We start from the raw sequence: 23,195 nt of genomic DNA, 5'->3' as shown, positions 1-23,195 counted from the left end.
AAGGCTGACATTCTCATTTTGCACAAACAGCTGATAAAGGATCTGACTGGAGGCATGATTCTGAAAGAAGAGGGCTGTTTTCACTGAGCCCAGTTTCTTTCTCTTGCTTCCTGAGGCGAGCGTGAGGGTTGCCTACCGACGACCGATGCTGTCCTGTCAGCAGATCAAATAGCTCCTCGTTTTACAACATTCATCAGTGCATGAAACACTTTTTTTAAATAGCAGTGAAATGTTTCATATGGATGGCTCCATGTTCAGGCTGCAGTTACGCAACCATTTCAGACATGTGGATCTGTTGGAAGTGTTGTATAAGGGTGCTGCTTGTAGGCTTTCTGCAGATGTATCCTCTTCAGGCCACTTTCTGCCTTCTACAAGTAGGAACACAATGGCTTTCTCATTGCAACTGTGTTTGTTTGTGTAACACTGCTTTGCTTCTTTAATGTTTTATGCTTCAACCAATATACTTTGCGTATAAAATATTCTGGAATTGGCAATGGCAAAGAGTCTCACACATTGGAAATGATCCATGATTTCAGTTAGTGGTCAAAAATATTACTTTCGGCTGAAAGAGAAATAAAAATTGACTGACCCCAACGATTAAAATATGCCTACAGTTAAGTAAACACTTTACAAATGATTTTGATGGTCATGAAAGTGAGAAATGGTGATTAAAAGCTGATTGGTTTCTTCATGCTCCTGAGCTGGTCAGCTCAGCTGGTCTACAGTAAAAACATCAGTCATGTGGACCTCTTTCATGGTTTCTTTGAGGGACATTAGTTAAATATACTTTAGCAACATCTAAAACATGGAGTTATACATTCCCTGTTTGAGTGGAGCGACCGGCGATCTGCTCTCCTGTGACCAAGTGTGAGTGACGAGATAAGTGGTGTAACTATACTGTTCTAGAGCAAACTAACCTTGGTAACACTTTATTATAGGATGCTGTTCTTAAGGCTACATGACACCTACATAATTTTCAGCTGACATAAGCCTACATAACTGCTTATAAATGCTTGTTAAAACAGGTGTCATCTGTCATAAAGGCTACTTTAGGTTACTTTGGCAAATGTAACCTTTATAGCGAATGACGATTATTGGAAGAAACAATTAAGTTATATAAGTTTATGTCAGTTATGTAGGGTTATGTCAGTTGTCATGACAACCATATGTAGGTGTCATTTTGCCTTATGAACAGCACCATACATTAACGTGTGACCTTAACTAGGATGCTAACATCCTAACAAGCTGAAAGTCTGCTCCACACTATAGCACTGTTACAGTGCTCAAACAGCCATATTATAGTATTAGTGCATTCCCAAGCAACAAACGTGAAAGAAAGAAGTGGGATCAGGCAAGTTACAGACCTGATTTAAACTAAATTGAATTTGAGGATTCTGTATGTGAGGCATTGGAGAGTGAGAGAACGCTCTTCCCAGGCTGGCTGTTTTTAGCAGCTAGCTTACTTGAAGATGCACTCCGTTGCTGACGTGGCACGGCCGAATTTGTTACTGTTGACCAAACAAGATGAAAGATTTCAGGTTTAACATACCTAAAAGGAGGACTCTGTTTGTCTGGTGCGGTTCTTCCATCCCTCAAACTACTTTGTAGACTAGAGAAATCCAGGCGTCTGCTAGATATCTGTGTATCTTGAACTTCGGGTTCAGTTTCAGCCAAGAATTTTCAATATAGTGCATCACTAAGACTCAAGTATCTTCCTGATATTCTGAAAGAAAATGATTAATAACATGAAATTCAGACCTTTCAAATCTTGAAACAGGTGCTTATGGTGATCTAAAATCTGACTACCAGTTGAGGTCATAGTTTCGAGAACGTTCTTTCAGGGTTTGTTACAGAATATTCATGAAGAGGCACCAAAAAGCTTCCCTTATGAGGACAAGCTGACAAAACCCCTATTTGTCTTATCTTCACTAAAGTTCACTCGTACACAGAATTCTAGGACCTCTTTCACTGCTCGTCCATGGATGCAACATGAAGAGAAGCTCCCATTGAAAAGCTCTATTCCAAGTCTCAACCTGCATTTACAATACAATCACTCTTCGCTGTCCCAAGGTCACCAGAAGCCACCCCCCATCTCCGCTCTCAGTCGAACCCGTTGCCACAGCAACTCAGCCCGCTCACGTTCACCCTGGGCTTAGCAACAGCTCGGCCTCTGTTTGCTACATCTTGGAGATGATGACAGTGTCTCTTAAAGGCTGGTTGAGCCACTCAGGAAGCATGGCGGTGCACGCTGATTCACTCTGAAGCTGCAGTCATTAAAGGATTAGCATGTTGTTTACAGCCGCAATGGGAAGATGATCTTAAGTGGCGGCCGTGAAACAGAAAAGCATGACGTCGGCTGTTTCTCCTGTGGATAAAGTTGTTCACTGCGGTGGGAGGATCTTCTCTTATCAGTGTCATTCTCAACAAAGGGCTCAGATGACTAAAAAGAGGATAAATGTGTTTGACTGATGACTCTTTATCCTCCCAGTGCCAGAAAACCCTACTAAAACAAAACACTTTTTGGAGAATGCTGTTCTTTTCTAAAGAACACATACAGCCAAATATGTACACCCTTCAATAATGTGATAGAAGCATTCTTTTGACCCTGAAAGTTTACTATCACTGCCTTATGATCATGAAAGTGGTTGGTGTAGTGTAGTGGGTAACACCTCTGCCTTCTACACTGTAGACTGGGGTTCAATCCCCACCTGGGTAAACACCCTACACTACACCAGTAAGAGTCCTTGGGCAAGACTCCTAACACCACCTTGACCTCCCTGTGTAAAATGATCAAATTGTAAGTCGCTCTGGATAAGAGCGTCAGCCAAATGTCGTAAATGTAAATGAAAGATATTTTGAGTAAGTGTACCAGATTATAGTCACGTCGAGAATTATTGGCACCTTTCATGAAAATGAGCTAAAATCAATGTACTAAATGAACCACACGTGAAATGAGTTTTTTCATTGGCACAATGAAAACGGAAATAGGTTTTCTTTAGAAATACAGTTTATTAATATTTGGACTCTCTTGATTAGAATAACATCACTGAACCGCTTTCTGTAATGCAGAACAGGGTTGGAGAACAAGGTTGAGGAATCTTGGACCACTGTTCTATGCAGAACCTTTCCAGTTTTTTGATGTTCTCTGGTCTTAGCTAATGAATTACCCTCTTTAATACACACCACCAGTTTTCATTTTGGCTAAAATCCGGAAACTGAATGAGCTGTTACCAAACTTTGACAAAATTTTGTGTTTCCTGCAGCCATTCCGGTGTGGATTTTGATATGTGTTTGGGGTCATTATCTTGCTGAAAGGTCTAGCCATGGCCAGGTTGTAGCCTTCTGGCAGAGGCAGACAGATTTAGGGCTAAAATCTTGTCTCTCAAAAGATGCATATTACTTTCGTTTTATTTAAAGTATTCATTAAGGGTTTCAAAGTGTACACTATTATTAAAATAAAACAACATTCTGGTAAGAACAAGCTGTGTTAGTTGGATTGGAAAGCGATTTTGCCAAACAATTTTGAGGAACATTTGAATCACTATATATATTGTTAATTTTATATGATTGTGTTTGCTGAGTGTTTTGAAACTAACTCATTCATTTCTGTCATTGTGGTCAATCTGTTATGCCTCTGAATACTTGTATAATTAAGTTCCATTCATTCCTTTTTAAATACAGTTTGAGGATAAAGAGGACAAGGTAATGTGTGAAACGCCGTGCATTTTCTAAATGTTCTGTACAATACAACATGTCTATTAGCATTTCACTGACCTCAGTGGGTGATTTGTTGCTTATGATGAAATATGAATTGCATCTCTTTGGCGCAGCACAGTGCAATATGGACCTGGGTTTGATCCCCTGACAGGGCGAGCAGAGTTCTCTCTGCGTGGGGTTTGCATGTAATCCCTGTGCCAGGTAATTTGTCCAGGGTGTTTCCTGTTCTGCCGAGTGACGACTGGGATAGGCTTCAGCACCCTGGTGTGACCCGGGAGGACAAACAGCTTAGATTATGTGAATCTGTTTGTTATTTGTGTTGGGTTGGTGGTGTAAAGTAACAGTAGATGCCAGAGAAGATGCTTGAAATGGGCAGTAACTGTTGTGGCCGATTGTCCTGGGTCAGATAAAAGTCGGTACAGCAGTGTTGAAAATCACTTGCTTGGTTAGGCAGACTGATGTTTAGTCATACGCAGGGGTGGAAATAGTGGAGCCCTTCTTTTTTTGCAATATTGAAATACACCATATCGTTTTTAATGAACCAATAAAACTGTGAATCTTGTGCAATCAAAATAATTCTGTTTTTGCACCAAAGAAAAAGAGTAAAAAAATATATATTGATAATAATAACTACAACAATCATAATAAAAGATCTAATTTTATGAGTTTATTTATTGTCATAAAGAGATATGGGCAGCACTTTCTATAAATCTTGTATTAATAGTGCATTAAAAATGCATTTACGATGTGTTATGCAAAGCATAATATATTACAATAAGTTGTTATAGTTACATGCATAACACTTCATAAAGCAATAACTTTAGTAAAATAAAGTGTGTAACTTTGTGAAGTCAGGTTCTATAACAAGCTATATCTGTTCATAAATCATGAAACCTACCTTTATGTTGTTTTGTTAAGTGTTGTGCATGTAATTATAACTGTTTAAGAGCAATTATACAATCTTAGATCTGGTTTTATAACTGCAATCATATTTATTTATTTTTATTTATTTATTTATTTTTTGGAGAAACTGAAACCGAAACATTTCTTATGATTTTTAAATAGAATAATAAATGTGTAAATTTAGTGTATTTGCTGCAGCCAAAATAATCAAAATAATGTTTTTCTTTGAAGAATGAGAAAATATTTATGATACTACTAACACTACTACTACTACTACTAATAATAATAATAATACAGTTCTTGACAAAAAATGAATATGAAGAGGTTTTTCATCAGCAAAACTTTTTTTACTGCTCTTTAAATGTGAGGCATCCTGTGTACAAATTTTATTGTACACCCAGTCTCAATGTTTTACAGCTTTCTTGGTTAATATGAGATTATCTAGAGCTCTGTGCATCATAGAAAATTCCAATAAATGTTTGAAACCATCATAATAGAATTTTATATACACATCTGCAACAAAACTCAGTCAGGTTATTAAAATAAAACATTGAGTGTGTTTACATGCACTTAATAATCCGAAGACTGAAGGGCATCAGATTTTTTTCAGTAATCTGATAAACGTGTTTGAGTAATCAGATAATGTGAAACTCTGGGTTTACATGAGTTGGACAGTTATCGGATTTGCGCTTTGCGACCAGCCAATAAACTCACAGAAGAATACGTGACATAAACGTAATGTAAACTCAAACTTCATGCTGCTGCTTTTTTTTCAAACATTGTGCAACTTTACCTGAAAGTATGAACGTACATCATCTGGAAGATGAAGAATATTGAAATGATTGATTTCATAAAGCATGTAGTCGGTTTAAGTATTGCTCCAAAAGTGCTTTGCAACAACGCTGCTGCTTATTTCTAGTACCGCAGTCTGTTTTCGCACATACACACACTGAAAGAAATGAGTGTAAGAGTTCAATCCAGCTCTCGTTATCAGATTTCTTAATCAGATAACTGCAGAATATAATCATGAGCAGATTTTCCCTCATTGATTCTAAGCTTAGCCAAACTGTCTGTGTGTTTCTTCTTTAATTAAAGAGAAATTAGAAAAACAAAGAAAGAGAGAAAGAAAAGGTCGAGGCTAGTGCCTATAGTAAACTATACGGTTAGTAACTAACCCTATAGTAAACTGACCCTAACCCTATAGTAAACAGCTGAAGTGTTTCTAAAAGTATACAGCCGTGATTACACCCTGCGAGTTCTTACGCGTGCTTTTTAATAGGCCTGTAGTTTTGATCTCAGTCAGTGTGTTGAGCTCTTTCTGAATGGAGCTCAGAGGTGGGTGTATAATTTCATTTGTTTCCCGCCAGATGGAAGAAGCTCACTATTAAACAGTAACAGAATGGCTCAGGAAGAACAGCTCCTGTCCAAACACGATGTGGCATTGGTTCCGTGACTCTGTGCGGTTGCCGTTGGTTCTGGATTAGTGCACATGCCTCCTGTTGCTCAGCCTGTGTTCGCACGTTTGATCTCATTCAGCAGCTTCACCGGTGCCCGTCCCTGTTTGTACAGCTCACAGTTGACTGAACATCTGTCACATTTGAGCTTTTGAAGCTGCATTCAAGAGCCCGCTATCTTTCACATTCTCTCTCCATCAATCAGAAAAGTTATGATATATGAGGAAAGGGCCTGTTTGCGTCATGCCTGGCAGCCTCAGTTCAGTAGTTCAGTCAAATCACGCGGGTGAAATACTGCGTGGTGACCTGCAGGGCGTTTATCTTTCAAATGACCAACATAAGTCTGCATGATTTGACTTGAAGTACCTTGGCTTTTCATTGTATAATTAAGGCCATATCGCAGCTTTCAAATTACCAAACTTTAGACAATTTAGCTTGGCAGCCCGGAGAGTGAACCTGTAGACTTGGCGGAGCTGTGAAATGTGCATTCATCCAATCCCTGTCATAATTGTCTTGGAGCCTTTCTTATTATTCATGACTCTGTGGAGTGTGAATTACCATGACCAAAGAGGAGGTAACTTGAGCTTGACACAGCCGTATAAGAATATAATTTGACTTGAAAAAAAGCACTTAACGGCTTTAGAATTTCAATGAGAGTCGACGGGGAAGCGATATTATTTCACTACAATACTGTCTTTTGTATATAAACATGAGATCAGTGTGGACAGTCTGTTAGGTTTCTCATTAATAATAACTAGCAAAACAATCTTGTTGTATATACAGTGCCTTTATATACATATATATATATATATATATATACAAACACTAAATCCACTTCTTGTTTTTATGCCCATTGTCCATTTTATCAGCTCCACTGACCATATAGGTGCACTTTGTAGATCTATAGTTACAGTTATGTTTCTCAATGACCAGGACCCACACAGGGCCACCACAGAGCAGGTATTATTTGAGCGGTGGATCATTCTCAGCAGTGCAGTGACCTGACGTGGTGGTGGTGTGTTAGTGTGTTTTGTGCTGGCGTGAGTGGATTAGACACAGCAGTGCTGCTGGTTTTTTTAAACATGGTGTCCACTCACTGTCCACTCTGTTAGACACTCCTACCTTGTCAGTCCACCTGTAGATGTAAAGTCAGAGATGGTAGCTCATCTGCTGCTGCACAGTTTGTGGTGTTAGTCATCCTCTAGTCCTTCATCAGTGGTCACGGGATGCTGCCCACGAACTCCCGCTGGCTGTCCGTACAGCGGAGTCTCTTGCTGTCTTCAAACACAGACTGAAGACACATCTCTTTACACAGCACTTAAATGAGCACTGAATTAAGTACTGATTGTATTGTACTGCACTTATGTAGTGTATTGTATTTTATTGTATCGCACTGTTCTGTGTTCAACTGTGTTCCTTTTCTCTGGGTATCAACAGTGACTTTTTGTTTCTAGCAGTATCTAAACTCAGGACTGTCTTTCTCTCTAACCTATTGGTAACTAGCAAAGATACTTTCTCTAGAAAGACAAAGCGCTTTTTGTAAGTCGTTCTGGATAAGAGCGTCTGCTAAATGCTGTAAATGTAAATGTACATTTAATGCTAAGTTAAGTATATATATATGTATATATATATATATATATATAATTTTCTGTTATTTCCTGTTTTGACTAGAAATTGTAGAAACAAAGGGAAGTTTCTGTCATAGTTACAAGTCATAGAATGTTTCTTGGTATTAAACAGAGTGACTGATGTTCAGAATCTCGATTGAGACTTTCCTCAGAGTTCAGTGTAATGTCCTTACTGAACAATGGAATTTCCCATCTGTCTCCAGCAGCGATTAAGTGTTCTTTCAGGATTAAGCTATTCAGCCCAGGGTGGATACATTTCATTTCATTGAACTTGTGTCGCTTCCATTTCCTCAGGACCTGATCTGATTATATGTGCATTAGTTCAGTTCCAGTCATGTGGAACTCTGCACGGCTGTCCTTGCATTACGGCTCTTCCCTGATTTATGAATGAGTAATATGCTGATAACTAAGCAGCTAATTTCACATCTGCATTAATAGAGCTCACAATACAATGACAAATAATATTTGGAAAATATATAATATTGTGTATAACGGGGCAGACTGGGAGAGAGGCGTTGTTTAAAATATACCAATACCTTGATTCATGAAGGATGCTTCAGTATCTTCAGAAAGTGGCTGTGTCCTAAACCAGAAATGAGTGTAAGGGGAAGACTGCAGGCTTTCAAGGAAAGCTGACAGGAACAACATGGGTATGAAATGTTATTCAGACAGCCAATCACCACTTTAGAGCAATGCATGCTTACTGGGTCGTGAATGTTATTACTATTGAAAATTTGGTTTTGAATAACACAGAACTTTTGATGCTTGCGAATCTGAGTTGGGTCACAAATCAGTTGAGTGCTAGTCTGAGTCAAGTCATGAGCCAGTTAAGCACATGTCAAGAGTCCAAGTCGAGTTACAAGTTAGATAAGTATGAATCCAAGGAATAAAGTTGGTTAAGTACAAATCAGAGTCATTTTAGCACAGGTCTTAGTCAATTTACAAGTCTGAGTTGAGTCACAAATCAGTTAAGAATGAGTCCAAGTCGATTCAGAATTGAGACATTAGTCATTTAACTGTGAGTATTAATCTAGTCAAGAGTCATTTAAGCATTAGTCAGTGTCAAGTCATTAGATATTTAAACGTCAGCCTGAGTGGCAGTACAAATCCAAATAGAGTCATGAGTCATTTAAGTGCAAGTCTGAATCATGTCACGAGTCAATTAAGCCAAGTTGAGTCAGTTAAGAGTGGTGAGTCAGTCAAGCATGAGTCCATGTGAGTTACAAATCAGTTAAAAGTGAGTCTGAGATGGGCCCCATTTAAGCAGAAATCTGAGTGGTGAGTCAGTCAAGCATGACTCCACATGAGTCATGAATCAGTGAAGCACAAGATGGGTCCTGAGTGATGTAAGCACAAATCTTAGTGGTGAGTCAGTCAAGCATGACTCTATGTGTGTCACAAGTCAGTGAAGTATGAGTCTGAGATGAGTCCTGAGTCATTTAAGCACAAATCTGAGTGGTGAGTCAGTCAAGCATGAGTCCATGCGAGTCAAAAGTCACTTAAATGAGAGTCTGAGTCAAGTCATGTGTCAGTTAAGTATGAGTCTGAGTTGTGTCACAAGTTAGTTGTTGTCCTTACCATAGCAGTGCTATGTGATAAACCAGCAAGTCAAGTCTGAGATGAGTCCTGAGTCATTTTGGGCACCAATCTCAGTGGTGAGTCAATCAAGCATGAGTCCGTGTGAGTCATGAGTCAGTTAAATGTGAGACTGAGACGAGCCTTGAGTCATGTAAGCGCAAATCTGAGTGGTGAGTCAGTCAAGCATGAGTCCATGTGAGTCAAAAGTCACTTAAATGAGAGTCTGAGTCAAGTCATGTGTCAGTTAAGTGTGAGTCTGAGTTGTGTCACAAGTTAGTTGTTACCATAGCAGTGCTATGAGTTAAACCAGCCCCCCAACCGCCCTACACCCCCCCTCAAAAAAAAAAAAAATTCCAAAAGCAGAATTCTGGCCTAAACTTCATTATTACTTCAGAAATGCTGACTCTGATTAAGAAGGACATTTTTTTTCCTCACTTGTTTTCTTGAGTCTCTCTCCTGGGTGGATGAAAAGAGACCAAGTATAAAGCCAGGCTCTGAATTTTGGGTTTATATAATATTACATCTCATTTTTTGTTTCTAAGCAACCCAATATTGTGGGATGTTTCTCCAGCTCTTCCCTTTTTTCCTTTTTTCCCCCCAAGTGTTTTTTAAGTGTCTTCCACATTGCCTGGGGGACAAAACATTAAGAACTGTGTGCTGGAGATTTGAACAGGACTCGAGCCCGTTTCTCTTTAATTTGGAAAAACCAAGCAGTCTGAAGATTGAGAATGAAGCTGTTTTTCTTCATGTCCTTCCAGGGAGGGTTTCTGTCTTGGGAATCGTGCTACGCTGCACTGGGACACAGCCTGTAGAAGAATTAGTTGAATTAGCTGCAGATGCGCCTCTGCCAGCGCAAAGTGCTTTTCTTTAGGGACATCGAATGCTGCAGTTGTAAAACAGCAACATTATGTCTGACATTTGACGGCTGCTGAAAGCCTATTAGGATGTGACATCACGGTTTTAGGCAGCACACTTTCTTTTATCATCACCTGTCAAAGTGAAACACGATCAGCTTTATTAAACTGGGCTTCCTTTTCTGACACATTACACATTTTCACACTTTGTAACAGATGATATTCCCTAGTTCACTACCTTCATATTACTGAACCCTTTCACATCGCAGTTATTGCCTGAAAACTCGTTCTTTCTGGGAAACTCGCTCTCAGTTTTTGAATAAATCTTCAGGGATAGTTTTCTACACATCTTAGAAGTTGGTTGCATTTGCTTCTTGCAATCCAACCAGCAGCTTCTTTGTTTGATGCGTCTGTCTCCTTTTCTCAGTGATGCTTCTTATCAGCCACAATTCCTTTCAGACCCATAGTGCTGTGGAAGGATGGACAGAAACATGTGAAGTCAGTCAGTTAATTCTAACGACTAAAGTCAATGTAGTAAGTTTATAGCATTTCTATTAGTCCACTCCGGAGGAAATTTATACACAACTTAAAGGGCAACTTCCATCATTAAATTATGTGAAAAAAAGACAAAAAACAACATATAAAACCATATCACTGCAGTGAGACCAAAACTTTACAGGGCAAGGAAAAAAAAATATTTTGGTCCATTCATCTTGGAATTTACACACAATGTAAGGGAGAGCAGGTATTTTCAAATTATGTCAAACACTGAAAAACTACAAAAATGAAGATACTAGGTTTTTGTCCGAGAGCAACATAAAAACACACACACACACACACACACACACACACACACACACACACACACACACACACATACACACACACACACACACACACACACACACACACACACACACACACACACTTTCTAAACTGCTTATCCTTCTGGGTCGCAGGGGTTGCTGGAGCTAATCCCACCATCCCAACTGTCGTTGGGCAGACAATAAAAAACATTAGCATTAATTGTAATTCTGATCCAGTACCTGCCTCTGCGAATCAGTGCTTAATTAAATTAAATCAGATGTGCTGGTGCTGTAATTTCATAAATCCGTGTGATGGGTCGGGGTGTCTGGGAGACCTGAAACCAAATTTGTTCTTCAGAGTAATTCATAAGATATCAGGACTTTTTAAAAAAAATAAGATGATGTGTGATGTATGGTGGTTTTACAAGTAATTTTGCACATCATTTGTATATATATATATATATATATATATATAATATACATACTGTTGTAAGAGAAAACCTTGTATCTCTAAAATGGTAACTTTACAGGAGAAGTAAAAAGCATACTTTACTTTTAATGTAAGTCAATGGAAACAGAATTTTTTCCAGATCATTTTGGACAATTTCTTGAGTCCATTCATCATGAAATTTAAACATTTACATTTACATTTATGGCATTTGGCAGACGCTCTTATCCAGAGTGACGTACAGTTTGATCATTTTACACAGGTTTTTACATACAATGTAATGGCCAACAGGTATTTTCAAATTATTTAAAAACTAAAAAATGAGGATACATGATTTTCTTCCAACAACAGTATACATATGTTTATTTATTCTGGAGAAATTGTGTATAAAGTGCAGATTCCTAACCCTCCATTCATGCCATCTTTGCAGTACTTCTAAGGTTTAACCCTGCGCTCTACCTCTGTTCTCTCTTTAGATCTTCACTCGGTACGGTAAATGCTACACCTTCAACTCGGGCCAAGACGGACGGCCACTCCTGGTGACCATGAAAGGAGGGATGGGTAACGGTCTGGAGCTAATGCTGGATATTCAGCAGGATGAGTACCTGCCAGTGTGGGGAGAGACAGGTAAATGCACACATGCTCATTACATTCCATTAGCTCACTTGGTGATCATGAGGAAATGATGCAATTAAAGCCCAAGAACAGACACATGAGAGAAGATCTGACAAGGCATGAATAAGTAGATGATAATTGGTGCCATGTGAGGTTACTCGAATGAACAAAGAAACTTTAGAGGTTTCAGTATTGTGTAGTTAAAATAAAAAATCTGTACTTGATATGCTTGAAAAACTAAATATTTCCCATAACACTTTACACAGCCTGCAACTGCCAGCTCCAAACTTTTATTACAGATTTAAGTAACCTATAAATAGCTCTGATAGTTGGAATGTAATAAGCCAGATTTTTAGGGTTTACTATATTATTACTTGAAGGTAATGCAGTTTACTCTTAAAAAGCCCATAACCTACATTTTTCTTGTATTTTATTTTTTTTCCCGAAGTCCATTTGTTACACTTGTATAGTGTTTTTGCACTTAAGCTAGTCCTACTTCTTTTATACATGACCATTTCCAAGTTTTCTTTTTTCCCTAGAATTAAACAGGATAATTTTGTTACTGTGACTTTGAGATTAATATCAGTGTAATTTTGAAGCATTTGTGTTGGTCAGTCAAAAAGAAATTTTAACACAGAGTAAAGAACAGTGGGCATTATCAAATGATCAAATAAACACACAAATATCTGCTTTATACAATAAATACCTATTTGGGATTTTGATAACTGCCTGTAAAGAAACATAACTAAGTGCTGGTACCTTCCTGACTCTCTTTCACTAGAACATTTGATAGATTTAGTAAATTAAATATGTATCTTGGAAGAACTTATGTTTCCACTCCACTTAAAGATTAACATATTTGTTAAATCCTTGTTAAAACAAAAACAACCATATTTTAAGGAAATATCCAAAGTTTAATCCCCATTGTCTGTTTTTTGATGCTGTAATTGTTCTAAATAGCAACCCTCATCAGAGGTTATCATCATAAATTACATCACAGTATGCTTTTCTGGGGCCTGTCAATACATATTTAGATATTTTTAGAAGCTAAATCTTCGTCCACACCAACAGTGTTTTTGAAAATCTTATAGAGATGCTCACCTGAGCATTCCAGTCCAGTAGGGGGCAACACCACTCAAAGTTTGATGTCACATGCATCAAGGACAACATTGTGAGCAAAACAGACCATGCCGCAAAGCTAAAGCAGACAGCGTCTAACAGAGTGAATGCAGTGCAGACCTCCACACTTCTATATTTTGATGTTCGATTTCTGCCAGAAAATAAAAGCAAAAGAAAACCTGCTGCTTACTACCATGGGGTTATTTATGTTGCCGTGGCTACATCTCTGCAACCTCCACACAGTCTGGATCAGACTGAGAAGCTGTTTTTTCTTGCTCTTCACTTTATTTAAATAACAGAGTGAGCATTTCTTTAGTTATATATCTTTAGAATAATTGGGATATTTGTAATATCCATAGTTGTGCTGCTGTAAAAGTTGCTGTAATTGTTCTATTTAGCATTGGTTTCATAAGCTGCTGCCCCGCCCCCCCTTTTTGTGTTGTTGTTTTTTCTCCCCTTTAAGCTATAAACTCTTCTATCTAATCATACACTGTCAAAATGTATATAGTTAATAGTTGGAATTTGAAAACTGCAGAAAGTAAAATGAAAAGCAACAGTGCCGAGAATCTCTTCAGATGCAGAGAACTGTGCTTATTGTTATTCATCCTATATGCAGCTATTATTTTTGTTTATATCATTAAGTGTGGACTTTTTTTGACTGTCTCATTAAACAAAAATATGGACAAGAACAAAGGAAAACAAAACAAAAAATGGAGATGCAAGGTTTTGACCAGTCAGTGACATTATGTACATGAGCTCTGATTGGCTGTTCTATGATTTGTTTCATTCAAGACGTAGCAAGCTAAAACACACATCATAACTCATAAGATGTGAATGGGTGTAAACTGCTGTAGGCTGAATAGAGGAATATCTGTAAATGACATCACAAAAGAGGTGAGCTCATCTAGTTTTAGTTTTGTAGCTTAGTTTAGACTGTATCCATTGGAAAGTGAATGTTTTGAAACTTTAACAATGTTTACACTATATATAAAACTTTAATTGTAAAAAAACTGAGAAATTTTGTTTTTTTTAATTGATTTGAGCCCTTTAAGAACTGAACACTGAAAGATCCTTGAGGGAACCAAAATGTTTTCCTGTTTACTGTCATCTACCATTTAACAGTTTTGCAAAATTTCTGAAATTCTTCAAAAAATTTAACCCTTTAGAAGCTGTTTTCACGCAAACATTTGGCCTGTATAACCATTCCTACTTTTCCATATACTTTGATTTGATACTTGTAAACAAATTTGGATGTACATGAGTTCACCCAGAGCTCATATTAAATTCTGTAAGGACTCAGCAGAATGTAACATTAAAAGATGGAAGTCAGACATGTCTTTTCATCTCTTTCGCCTGGTGTGCAGACTATTTTAATGAGTATAATATGAATACGAGAGCAGATGTTAAGGCTTCATCTGAATGCAGCCTCGATCTTCAGCGTTATGTGAATGTGTTAAGTTCAGGGTGGCGGGCAGAGAGAGCAGGGCCAAGTCACTGCCCTTTTCAGCTGAGAACAGCGTCACACGTCAGTCATTCCTCTGCCTTCTCTGAAGGAGGAGAACTCTCCTCATATGCAGACGGTGTAGGCAGGTGTGCTGCTTGTGAGCTGAGGAAGGAATGTGACGCATCCTGCAAGCAAAGTGCGCACACTGAAAATAAATGATGCTTCAAATGCACTTCAAATATGTACATCATTAAAAGGAGCCGTATACGATTCTGGTGAATGAATGTTATATTTGAACTCAACAGCAATACAAACTATATATTTATCGTATTTGTTTGGCTTTTGTTTACTTTATGTCATTTACTTGATATATTTCATAGTCATCTATAGATTATTGCAGTTAAAATAGAAAAAACATGTTATTTACCTCAAAATATGGCACTTTACACATGACTGGGTATGAGTTCTTCAGTGGTGCTTGGAATTCTATATATATGATTTAAAAACTAATATTGCTAAATTGATGACTCAAGAAGGTATAATTGTTAAAATAGCTTATTGTTATTATCCCAGACTGCTGGGATAGGCTCCAGCACCCCCCCGCGACCCTGACGCGGCTTAGAAGCGGCTTAGAAAATGGATGGATGGATGGATTGTTTTTCAGATTTTGGCATAAATTGAAAATGCCTGTTGGCCTTTACATTGTGTATAAATTTTATGATGAAGGGACCAAAATAAACAGCCCAAAATGACTTGGAAAAAAGTCTGGTTCCATTGACTTATATTACAAGTAAAGTAGGTTTTTTCCTTCTCCTGTAAAGTTACCATTTTGGAGATATGAGGTTGCTAGGGACCCAAAAATGGACGTGTCTGTAGAATGACTCAGTGGTGTATTAAAATACGCAGAGGTGTGTTACTTATTTTGTCTTTAAAAATCGACACAAATAATCAACACATGTTTTATTCATGTGGAAATGATGTGCACGTTTGAATTAGGTAAATCAAAAAGTAACCTTCGTTCAGTGCACACGCTTCGAACCGCACGCATCCACACATACAGCAGCACCCGAGGCTGCACAAGTTAATTACACATGAGACGACGTGTCCCAGATTTGGACGTGTGTTTGCGTCCGTCTTTTCTGTTTCCACTTGACAGCTTTAGCGTAGGTAAGCCTGAGCTCTCTTCCATCCTTGTAATTGAAAATAGACCGCAGAGATGGCCGTGAGAGGAAGAAGGCGACAGGTCTTATGGACAGCCGAAAAACTGCCCGTCTTAAAGCCCGGACTTCTTGTTGGGGCACTTAAGCCGATTTTACTGCATTGCACTGTCTACAGAATGTGCACCAGAACTGTCTGTAGTACTGAGTGTGGTACTCTATGTGCAGGCACTTGTCATGGTATTGAATAGAGCAATGAATATACACTGGCGCTGCCCAGGAAATATAGTGATGATTGTTAGGGGTGGGAATCACAACACCCACGGTAATGATGATACCACCATACCACTGTGATTCCCTGATACTCGATATATTGCAAGACAATCCTGTACAATACATTACAACATCTGTGTAACAGATAACAATTAAATGCTCCTAAATAGGCTAAATAGCAGGAATTATGTATTTATTAGTGTCATTTTCACATAATTTGACAACCAGTATAAAGCAATGTACAACAAAGCGCACAGCTTCAGTTCAACCTCTTTAACACACATACACTGACTGTATGTCATCATTCCAATGTAAAGAAGAACAGAAGAAACTGCCAGAAAGCAGAACAGTTCTAAATGTCTAAAAGTAGAACACAACTGTGCCTCACTAAAATCTTTTCTAACCATGAAAACAATAATAAATTCATTTTTTTATTATGCTGTAGAAGCTGTGAGGTTGTTTTTCTTCATTGCAGGTTTAGCCTATTCATTTGATAAGAGGCTTAGCACCACCATGTGGAGCCATGAAGTAAGAAATCAAATTGGAGGGGGGGTTTGTTTAGAGCGTTTAAAGCACATGTATGTTTCAGTAAACATACATGTAAAAATGTTGTCATATTGATATTTTATCCCACCCCTTAAGATTATACACCTGTGCTACCCATGGTGCTGAACACAGCCATTGTAACACAATCATTCGCTATCCATGGCTCTGAGCATAGTGTCAATTATACACTTGTGCTGTCCATGGCACTGAATACACCCATCGTAACACAATGTTGCTGTCCATGGTGCTAAATGTAGTGAGGATGACGCACCTGTGCTGTCCATGGTACCAACTTCTGAATCAACAGCAGCTCCAGCCCATGGCGCTTAGTATTATTACTTTTTATTGTGTTCATACTTTCCACATCATCACACAGAAGCACTGCCACTGTTTATGGTACTGAATGTGCACTGACCTTGTCCAGATTACTAAATGTGCACTGCCACTGTTTATGGTACTGAATGTGCACTGACCTTGTCCAGATTACTAAATGTGCACTGGCACTGTTTATGGTACTGAATGTGCACTGACACTGTCCAGATAACTAAGTGGGGCACTGGCACCGTTTATGGTACTGAACGTGCACTGGCACTGGTTATAGTACTGATTGTGCATGGGCACTGTTTATGGTACTGAATGTGTATTAAACATGCACTGGCACTGGTTATAGTACTGAATGTGCATGGGCACTGTTTATGGTACTGAATGTGTATTAAACATGCACTGGCACTGGTTATAGTACTGAATGTGCATGGGCACTGTTTATGGTACTGAATGTGTATTAAACATGCACTGGCACTGGTTATAGTACTGATTGTGCATGGGCACTGTTTATGGTACTGAATGTGTATTAAACATGCACTGGCACTGGTTATAGTACTGGCACTGTCTGCGTTGTTGCATAAATAACCTCCATGCCAGCATTGTTATGAATTTGCTGAGCTTACTGCGAATTATATAAATGATATTATACTTATGTCAGGGATCACGACACAGCTTGAGTCAGCTCTGCCGAAACTGAACTCCTGCGCACTGTACGTGTTTAGACCGCACACTGGAAGTTCATGACTGAGGTGATAAAGCTCACCTAAACAGTTTGTTCAGTCTGTCAGTTTGTGTATATCACATCAGCAAAGTGAGGTCTCACCTGTTAATGTAAAATCTATAAACAGTGCGTACCCCCAAACTCACTCTGCCAGCTATATTGATTCGTCTTTTCTCTCCTACGCTGATTATTTATGTATGTATTCATTGTTGCAGTGGCACTAAATCAACATCAAGTGATCACAAAAAAAGAAAGACACGTGATTAGGCTGGTGAGTGAGCCCTAAGTATGCCTGACTCTGTCTTTCTTCAGCTGCCTGCTCTGTTCGCTGGCTTAATATATGACAAGGTGTAAGAATAGCTAAAAGGTTGGCAGTGTTTCAGTGAAGCAATATGGTGAATATGATTTAATCAAGGACAGTGTGGGGCTAATGTTCAACAGAACAGTTTATCACTGCTGTTCAGATGACTTTTGGCAAATTTTTCAAACTGACAGCTCCACATCTGATCTCATAACAATGTTTGGACAATCAATTTAATCAAGCCGTCAAATGAAATAGTTCCTGTAAAACGAGCCGGCATTAGGGTGGCACCTTTTACCAGTACAGATCCTAACTCTACACTCTTAAGGTTCTTCAAGGGTTCTTTTTTTTTAAAGCAAATGGTTCTATATAGAATCTTGAACACTTAAAGAACCTTTTGCATTATTAAAGGTTTCTTTGCATCATAAAAGGGTTCTTCAGACTGATGAACAATCTTTTGTATATGGTTCTATGTGGAATCTGTTTGAAAATGAAATGGCTTCTTCTATTGTTACAGCCTGGGCATTGTAGCAATAGACGAACCCTTTTTGGTGCTATATAGAACCCTTTTCCAAAACAGATTCTATGTAGAACCATCTAAAGCACATTCTCCATCAAGCTGAAGAACTCTTTTATGATTTAAAGGGTTCTTTGAGTGTTCATGGATCTATAGAACCAGTTGATTTACTAAAGAACCTTAGTAAAAGAGACAAAAAGTTAGTAGTTGAAGAACTATCATGTATAAGGGTGTATCTAACTTAACTAACCTGGCAAAATCTGTTCTGTGTCTGAAAATAAAACATACTTGACTAGATGGCATTTTCTTTGTTGGATCATATATATTACATGCTTAAGAAAACCTATGTATATATATATATATATTTATATATATATATATATATATATATATATATATATATATATATATAAAACCCTGTTCTGTGTCAGAACAAAACCCCGTATTTTCAAAATGTAAGTCAATGGAACCAGACGTGCTCCCAAGTAATTTGGGGTCATTTCTTTTGGTCTATTCATCATGGAATTTACAGACAATGTAAAGAACAGACATTTACAAATTCCATCAAAAACTGAAAAATGACATATATATACCTTAGCCTTCTACTCTGTAGACTGGGTTCAATCCCCCACCCCACCTAAGAACCATGTTTAACAACTTAAGTAAATATAAGATATCTTTATTGTGCAGAACAGTTAAAAACAGAGCTGTACAGCAGTTTCACTGTAACGGGGAGCGAGGAGGCAGATGCATGTGCTGAGATAAGTGAGATTTATTATGGGCAAATCCAGGGTCATAGTCGTAACAGTCCAGGGTCATAGAGCCAACACGGATTGAACAGGGGGCAGACATGGCAGACAAAGAATAAACAATAAGCATAACAATAAACAACACAGTGACCAGAACAACTAACAACACAGACAGAGATTCAAACAAAGACCAGCAAAGACAAGGGGCAAACACAGGGCTTAAATACACATGGAAAGTGAGGGGCAGGTGGAAAACAGGTGGAGACAATCAGGGGCGGAGTCATGAAACGAGGGGGCTAAACCAAAACAAACGCACATGGGCTAAACCAAAACATGAACACATGGACAGGACTGGGAGGGGCCAATCGTAACATTCACATCTGAATTTTTCAGGTCATTTGTCTCATACATGCGTCTCATTAACTCACACTGCATCTGTGAGCGCCAGAGTTCAGTAAATATAACAGTGTCAGTAGCAGCAGCTATCAGTGTTTTTTTCCTACTTTCCTACTGCAAGACCCCACTGCTGAGTGATACAATAGACTGATGGAGGTACACAAGTCTGGCTAGTGGGTTGCTATGCCAAAGGTTAAATAACAGCTAAAGGCTTTCAATACTTCTGCTCCCTCAATAAAAACCTGCACTAACGTTGACTCAGACTGTGACTACACAACAACGCAGAAACTGCTTTGTGGTGTCATTAGTAGTTATTGTATCTCCATTACTCATACTGATACAGCATTTAGGTGCCAGTATCTGTATCGGTGCAGCACTATACAAAATTGGGTCATTTTCTAAGTGAAAATAAATTAACACATTCTCCATAGCAGGGGTATAAAACTCAACCACTAAAAGGGCCATATTAAAAAATCTTAGCAAATCTGTGGGCCAGCTGGGGGTTCATTTCATTTTATTTAACATTTTGCCATGGACTGAATGAGCCACTGTTTATTCAAAATATGCCAAAACTGCAACAGTAAAACAGGCAATGAGTACTTACTTAATTGGTTTAAGTAGTTATTTTAAACTGGCTATTAGCTTGAGACATGAGGCATCTTTTCTTTTTGTGTCACTTTTGTGTAACTGCGTGGGGGAAGGGGGTTAGAACACACATTGCTGCAGTGTATGCTGGGGACTGTAGTGCAGCTCAGGGTGAAACAGGCTACTAAGAATAGAAAATTAAAATAATTTTGAGGGCCAAACAGGATTGTGCCTCAGGCCTGATTTGGCACATGAGCTGTATAGAGAACAAAGTTCTGCTCATTTTAATACTCACTTACTGGTTATTTACTAAATTTAGCATACTGTGAAAAAATAAAAAGCCAAATGTGGCCTGTGCAAAAGTTATGGCACATTGTATATATATTTTTTTCATTATTTTAAACTTAGTAAATAAATAAATAGTTGTGTGCTATGAAATTGCAAATGCCACACTTAAGTTTGTTGCACTTAGAGGGTGAACTTGTTTTCACCCAAAAAACGAACAGAAAAACAGCATTTTGGCTGTGAAATGACTCAAAGCAGTAATGCTGAAATGTTGTACTCTGTTTCATGAACTGTAGCAGGTTCATTGGCAGGGCATGTTGGCACCACTCTACTGCATTAAACCACAACATGACTCATGATGAAATACCATCCAGAGCAGAGTATTAAATATCAAGCACTATTAGGTTCCCCAGTCAGATTGAGAACTTAGTGACCAGCAGAACTTCCCTGATCCAGACTCACCAATCGGGATGAGGTTACCTTTGTAAGGACATCTAAACTCTCATCAGCAAAAATATGACATCAGTACTCTTAACCTTCTACACTGTAGAGCATAGCATAGAATATAGTTGATGGTTCTCAAAGGGTCCTTTAGTAAAGAAAGTAGTTGTATGCAGAACCCTGAACACTCATAGAATCCTTTGCATGAATAAAGGGTTCTTTGCATTGTGAAAGGGTTCTTCAGACTGATGGAGAATCTTTTGCATATAGTTCTGTATAGAAAAGAGCTTCTATATAGCACCAAAAGGGTTTGTTAAGATGTCCTTTTTGGCATTCTATAGAACACTTTTCAAAGTGTATCTGTATAGATTCATCTCATTCATGATGCAAAGAACCCTTTAATCATGCAGAGGGGTTCTACACCGGACTATTTTCTTTACTAAAGAAGCCTTTGAGAAGAGTAAAGATCTTTCTAAGTGTGTATTGTTTTTCATTTCATTTTATTTCATAGAATCAGTTTACAAATAAACTCAGGTTCAACACATTGTTAGTGTCAGTGTGAGTAGAGCAGCTGATCTGAATGGCGTTTGTTCTCCTGCAGATGAGACATCGTTCGAGGCTGGCATCAAAGTGCAGATCCACACTCAGGATGAGCCCCCGTTCATTGATCAGCTGGGTTTCGGAGTGGCGCCGGGCTTTCAGACCTTCGTGTCCTGCCAGGAGCAGAGGGTAAGCGTGGACTGGTGCTGAAGCAAACTCTTCAGATGTTCTATGTTGTTGCATAGAAGTGATGTTGACAGAAAGGTTCCTTCATTTTGTCTGATTTCTGGCAGAATCCACATAAAACTGTGTCCGTACAAAACAGATAAATAACAGCATAAGTGGAAATAACAATAAGTTACACTGATTTAATGCCTTTCACAATCCTACCATCACTTTACTTAACAAAGAACACAAAAAGGAAGACAAAACAGAAGATGAGACTAAGCAGAAAAAGGAAGAGAAACGCTCATGAAAAAGAAAGTATTTAAATAAGATCTAAAGAGGAGAAGAACCGTCACTGAAAGTGGAAAACGTATGAACAAGAGTGAGAAGCTACAATTACCACTGACTGCATACATGATGTATCTGATATATTCACTCAGTATTGAAACATGCAGACACTGCGTTTGCTCTGTGAAAACCACATGACTGTCATGCTTAGGCTTATATGTTTATGTGTCTGTGAATTGTTGAAAGTAATAAATACATTTTTGTCATTTCAGCAATAGCGCAAAAAGCAGTTACTGTTGGGGGGGATTGGGGGGGTGCTAGAAGAAGAAGAGGAAAGACAGAGACATACATAAGAGAGGGAGAGCTAGAGAGAGAGAAGATGAGAGAGAGAGCAAGAGAGGAGGGCAAAGGGAGGCAGAGACATAGGAGGAGATGGGAGACTGATTAAGGAAGAGAAGTGAGAGAAAGAGAGTGGGAGAGAGAGGTAGAGGCATAGATAGAAAAGGGAGAGAGAAAGAGAGAGGGGTAAAAAAGAGAAAGAGATGGGGTGAAAAGAGAGCAAGAGATGGGGAGAGAGGCAGAGACATAGAAAAGAGAGACAGGAGTGAGAGAGGGGGAGAGGGAGAGAGAGACAGGCAGGAATGTGTGTGTGTGTGTGTGAGAGAGAGAGAGAGAGAGAGAAAGAGAGAGTGAAAGAGAGAGAGATAGAAAAGGGGAAGAGAGAGGCAGAGACAGATAGAAGAGGGAGAGAGAAAGAGAGAGACAGGAGTGAAAGAGAGAGAAAGACAGAGAGGCAGAGATATAGACAGCAAAGGGGGAGAGAGAAAGATGGGGCGAGAGAATCAGAGACATAATAATAATAATAATAATAATAATAATAAGTTACATTTATATAGCGCCTTTCACAAACCCAAGGACGCTTCACATAGCATGGGGGAAAAAACAACTACACAGTGGAGGACAAGAGAGAGAGAGAGAAAGAAGAGAGGTAGAGACAGACAAATAGAGCGAGAAAGAGAGAGGGGGAGAAACATAGATAGGAAAGAGAGAGAGAAGAGAGAAATTAACAGAGAGAGTGAGGAAAAGAGAGAGAGAAAGAGGGAGAGAGAAAGCGAGGCTGGTGTTGATGCATAGCAGTCAGCTCCTTGGTCGTGTAACTGGAGAGCAGTGAAATCCTGACTTGCAGTGAATTGATTTCTTTAATGTTCCGCTCATTTAACTTCCCTGTTGCATGCAGATCAGCAGTTAGCCCTCCAATCTCATCACCAGGGCAGGGGTCACTCCCCCTCCCTCGCTCTGTACCCGCTTCGTCTTCCTTTCTGCTCTTCTCCTCTCAGATCC

General features: G+C 38.7%; 1 protein-coding gene across 4 annotated transcripts in view; it reads left to right on the top strand.

Annotated features, from left to right (window-relative positions):
• asic1b (acid-sensing (proton-gated) ion channel 1b) overlaps positions 1-23,195 on the top strand; it is a 363,281-nt gene that overhangs the window by 296,634 nt on the left and 43,452 nt on the right. For all 4 annotated transcript variants that reach the window (XM_017684694.2, XM_037532193.1, XM_037532192.1 and 1 more), the window contains 2 exons: positions 11,865-12,015; positions 21,463-21,590. In XM_017684694.2, the coding sequence (XP_017540183.1) occupies positions 11,865-12,015; positions 21,463-21,590 (279 nt within the window). The remainder of the gene's footprint in view (positions 1-11,864; positions 12,016-21,462; positions 21,591-23,195) is intronic.

Source organism: Pygocentrus nattereri, chromosome 21 (genome assembly GCF_015220715.1).
Source record: "Pygocentrus nattereri isolate fPygNat1 chromosome 21, fPygNat1.pri, whole genome shotgun sequence".
Taxonomy (NCBI): Eukaryota; Metazoa; Chordata; class Actinopteri; order Characiformes; family Serrasalmidae; genus Pygocentrus; species Pygocentrus nattereri.
The sequence above is the reverse complement of the archived record's forward strand: the minus strand, read 5'-3'. Positions and strand labels throughout refer to the sequence as shown.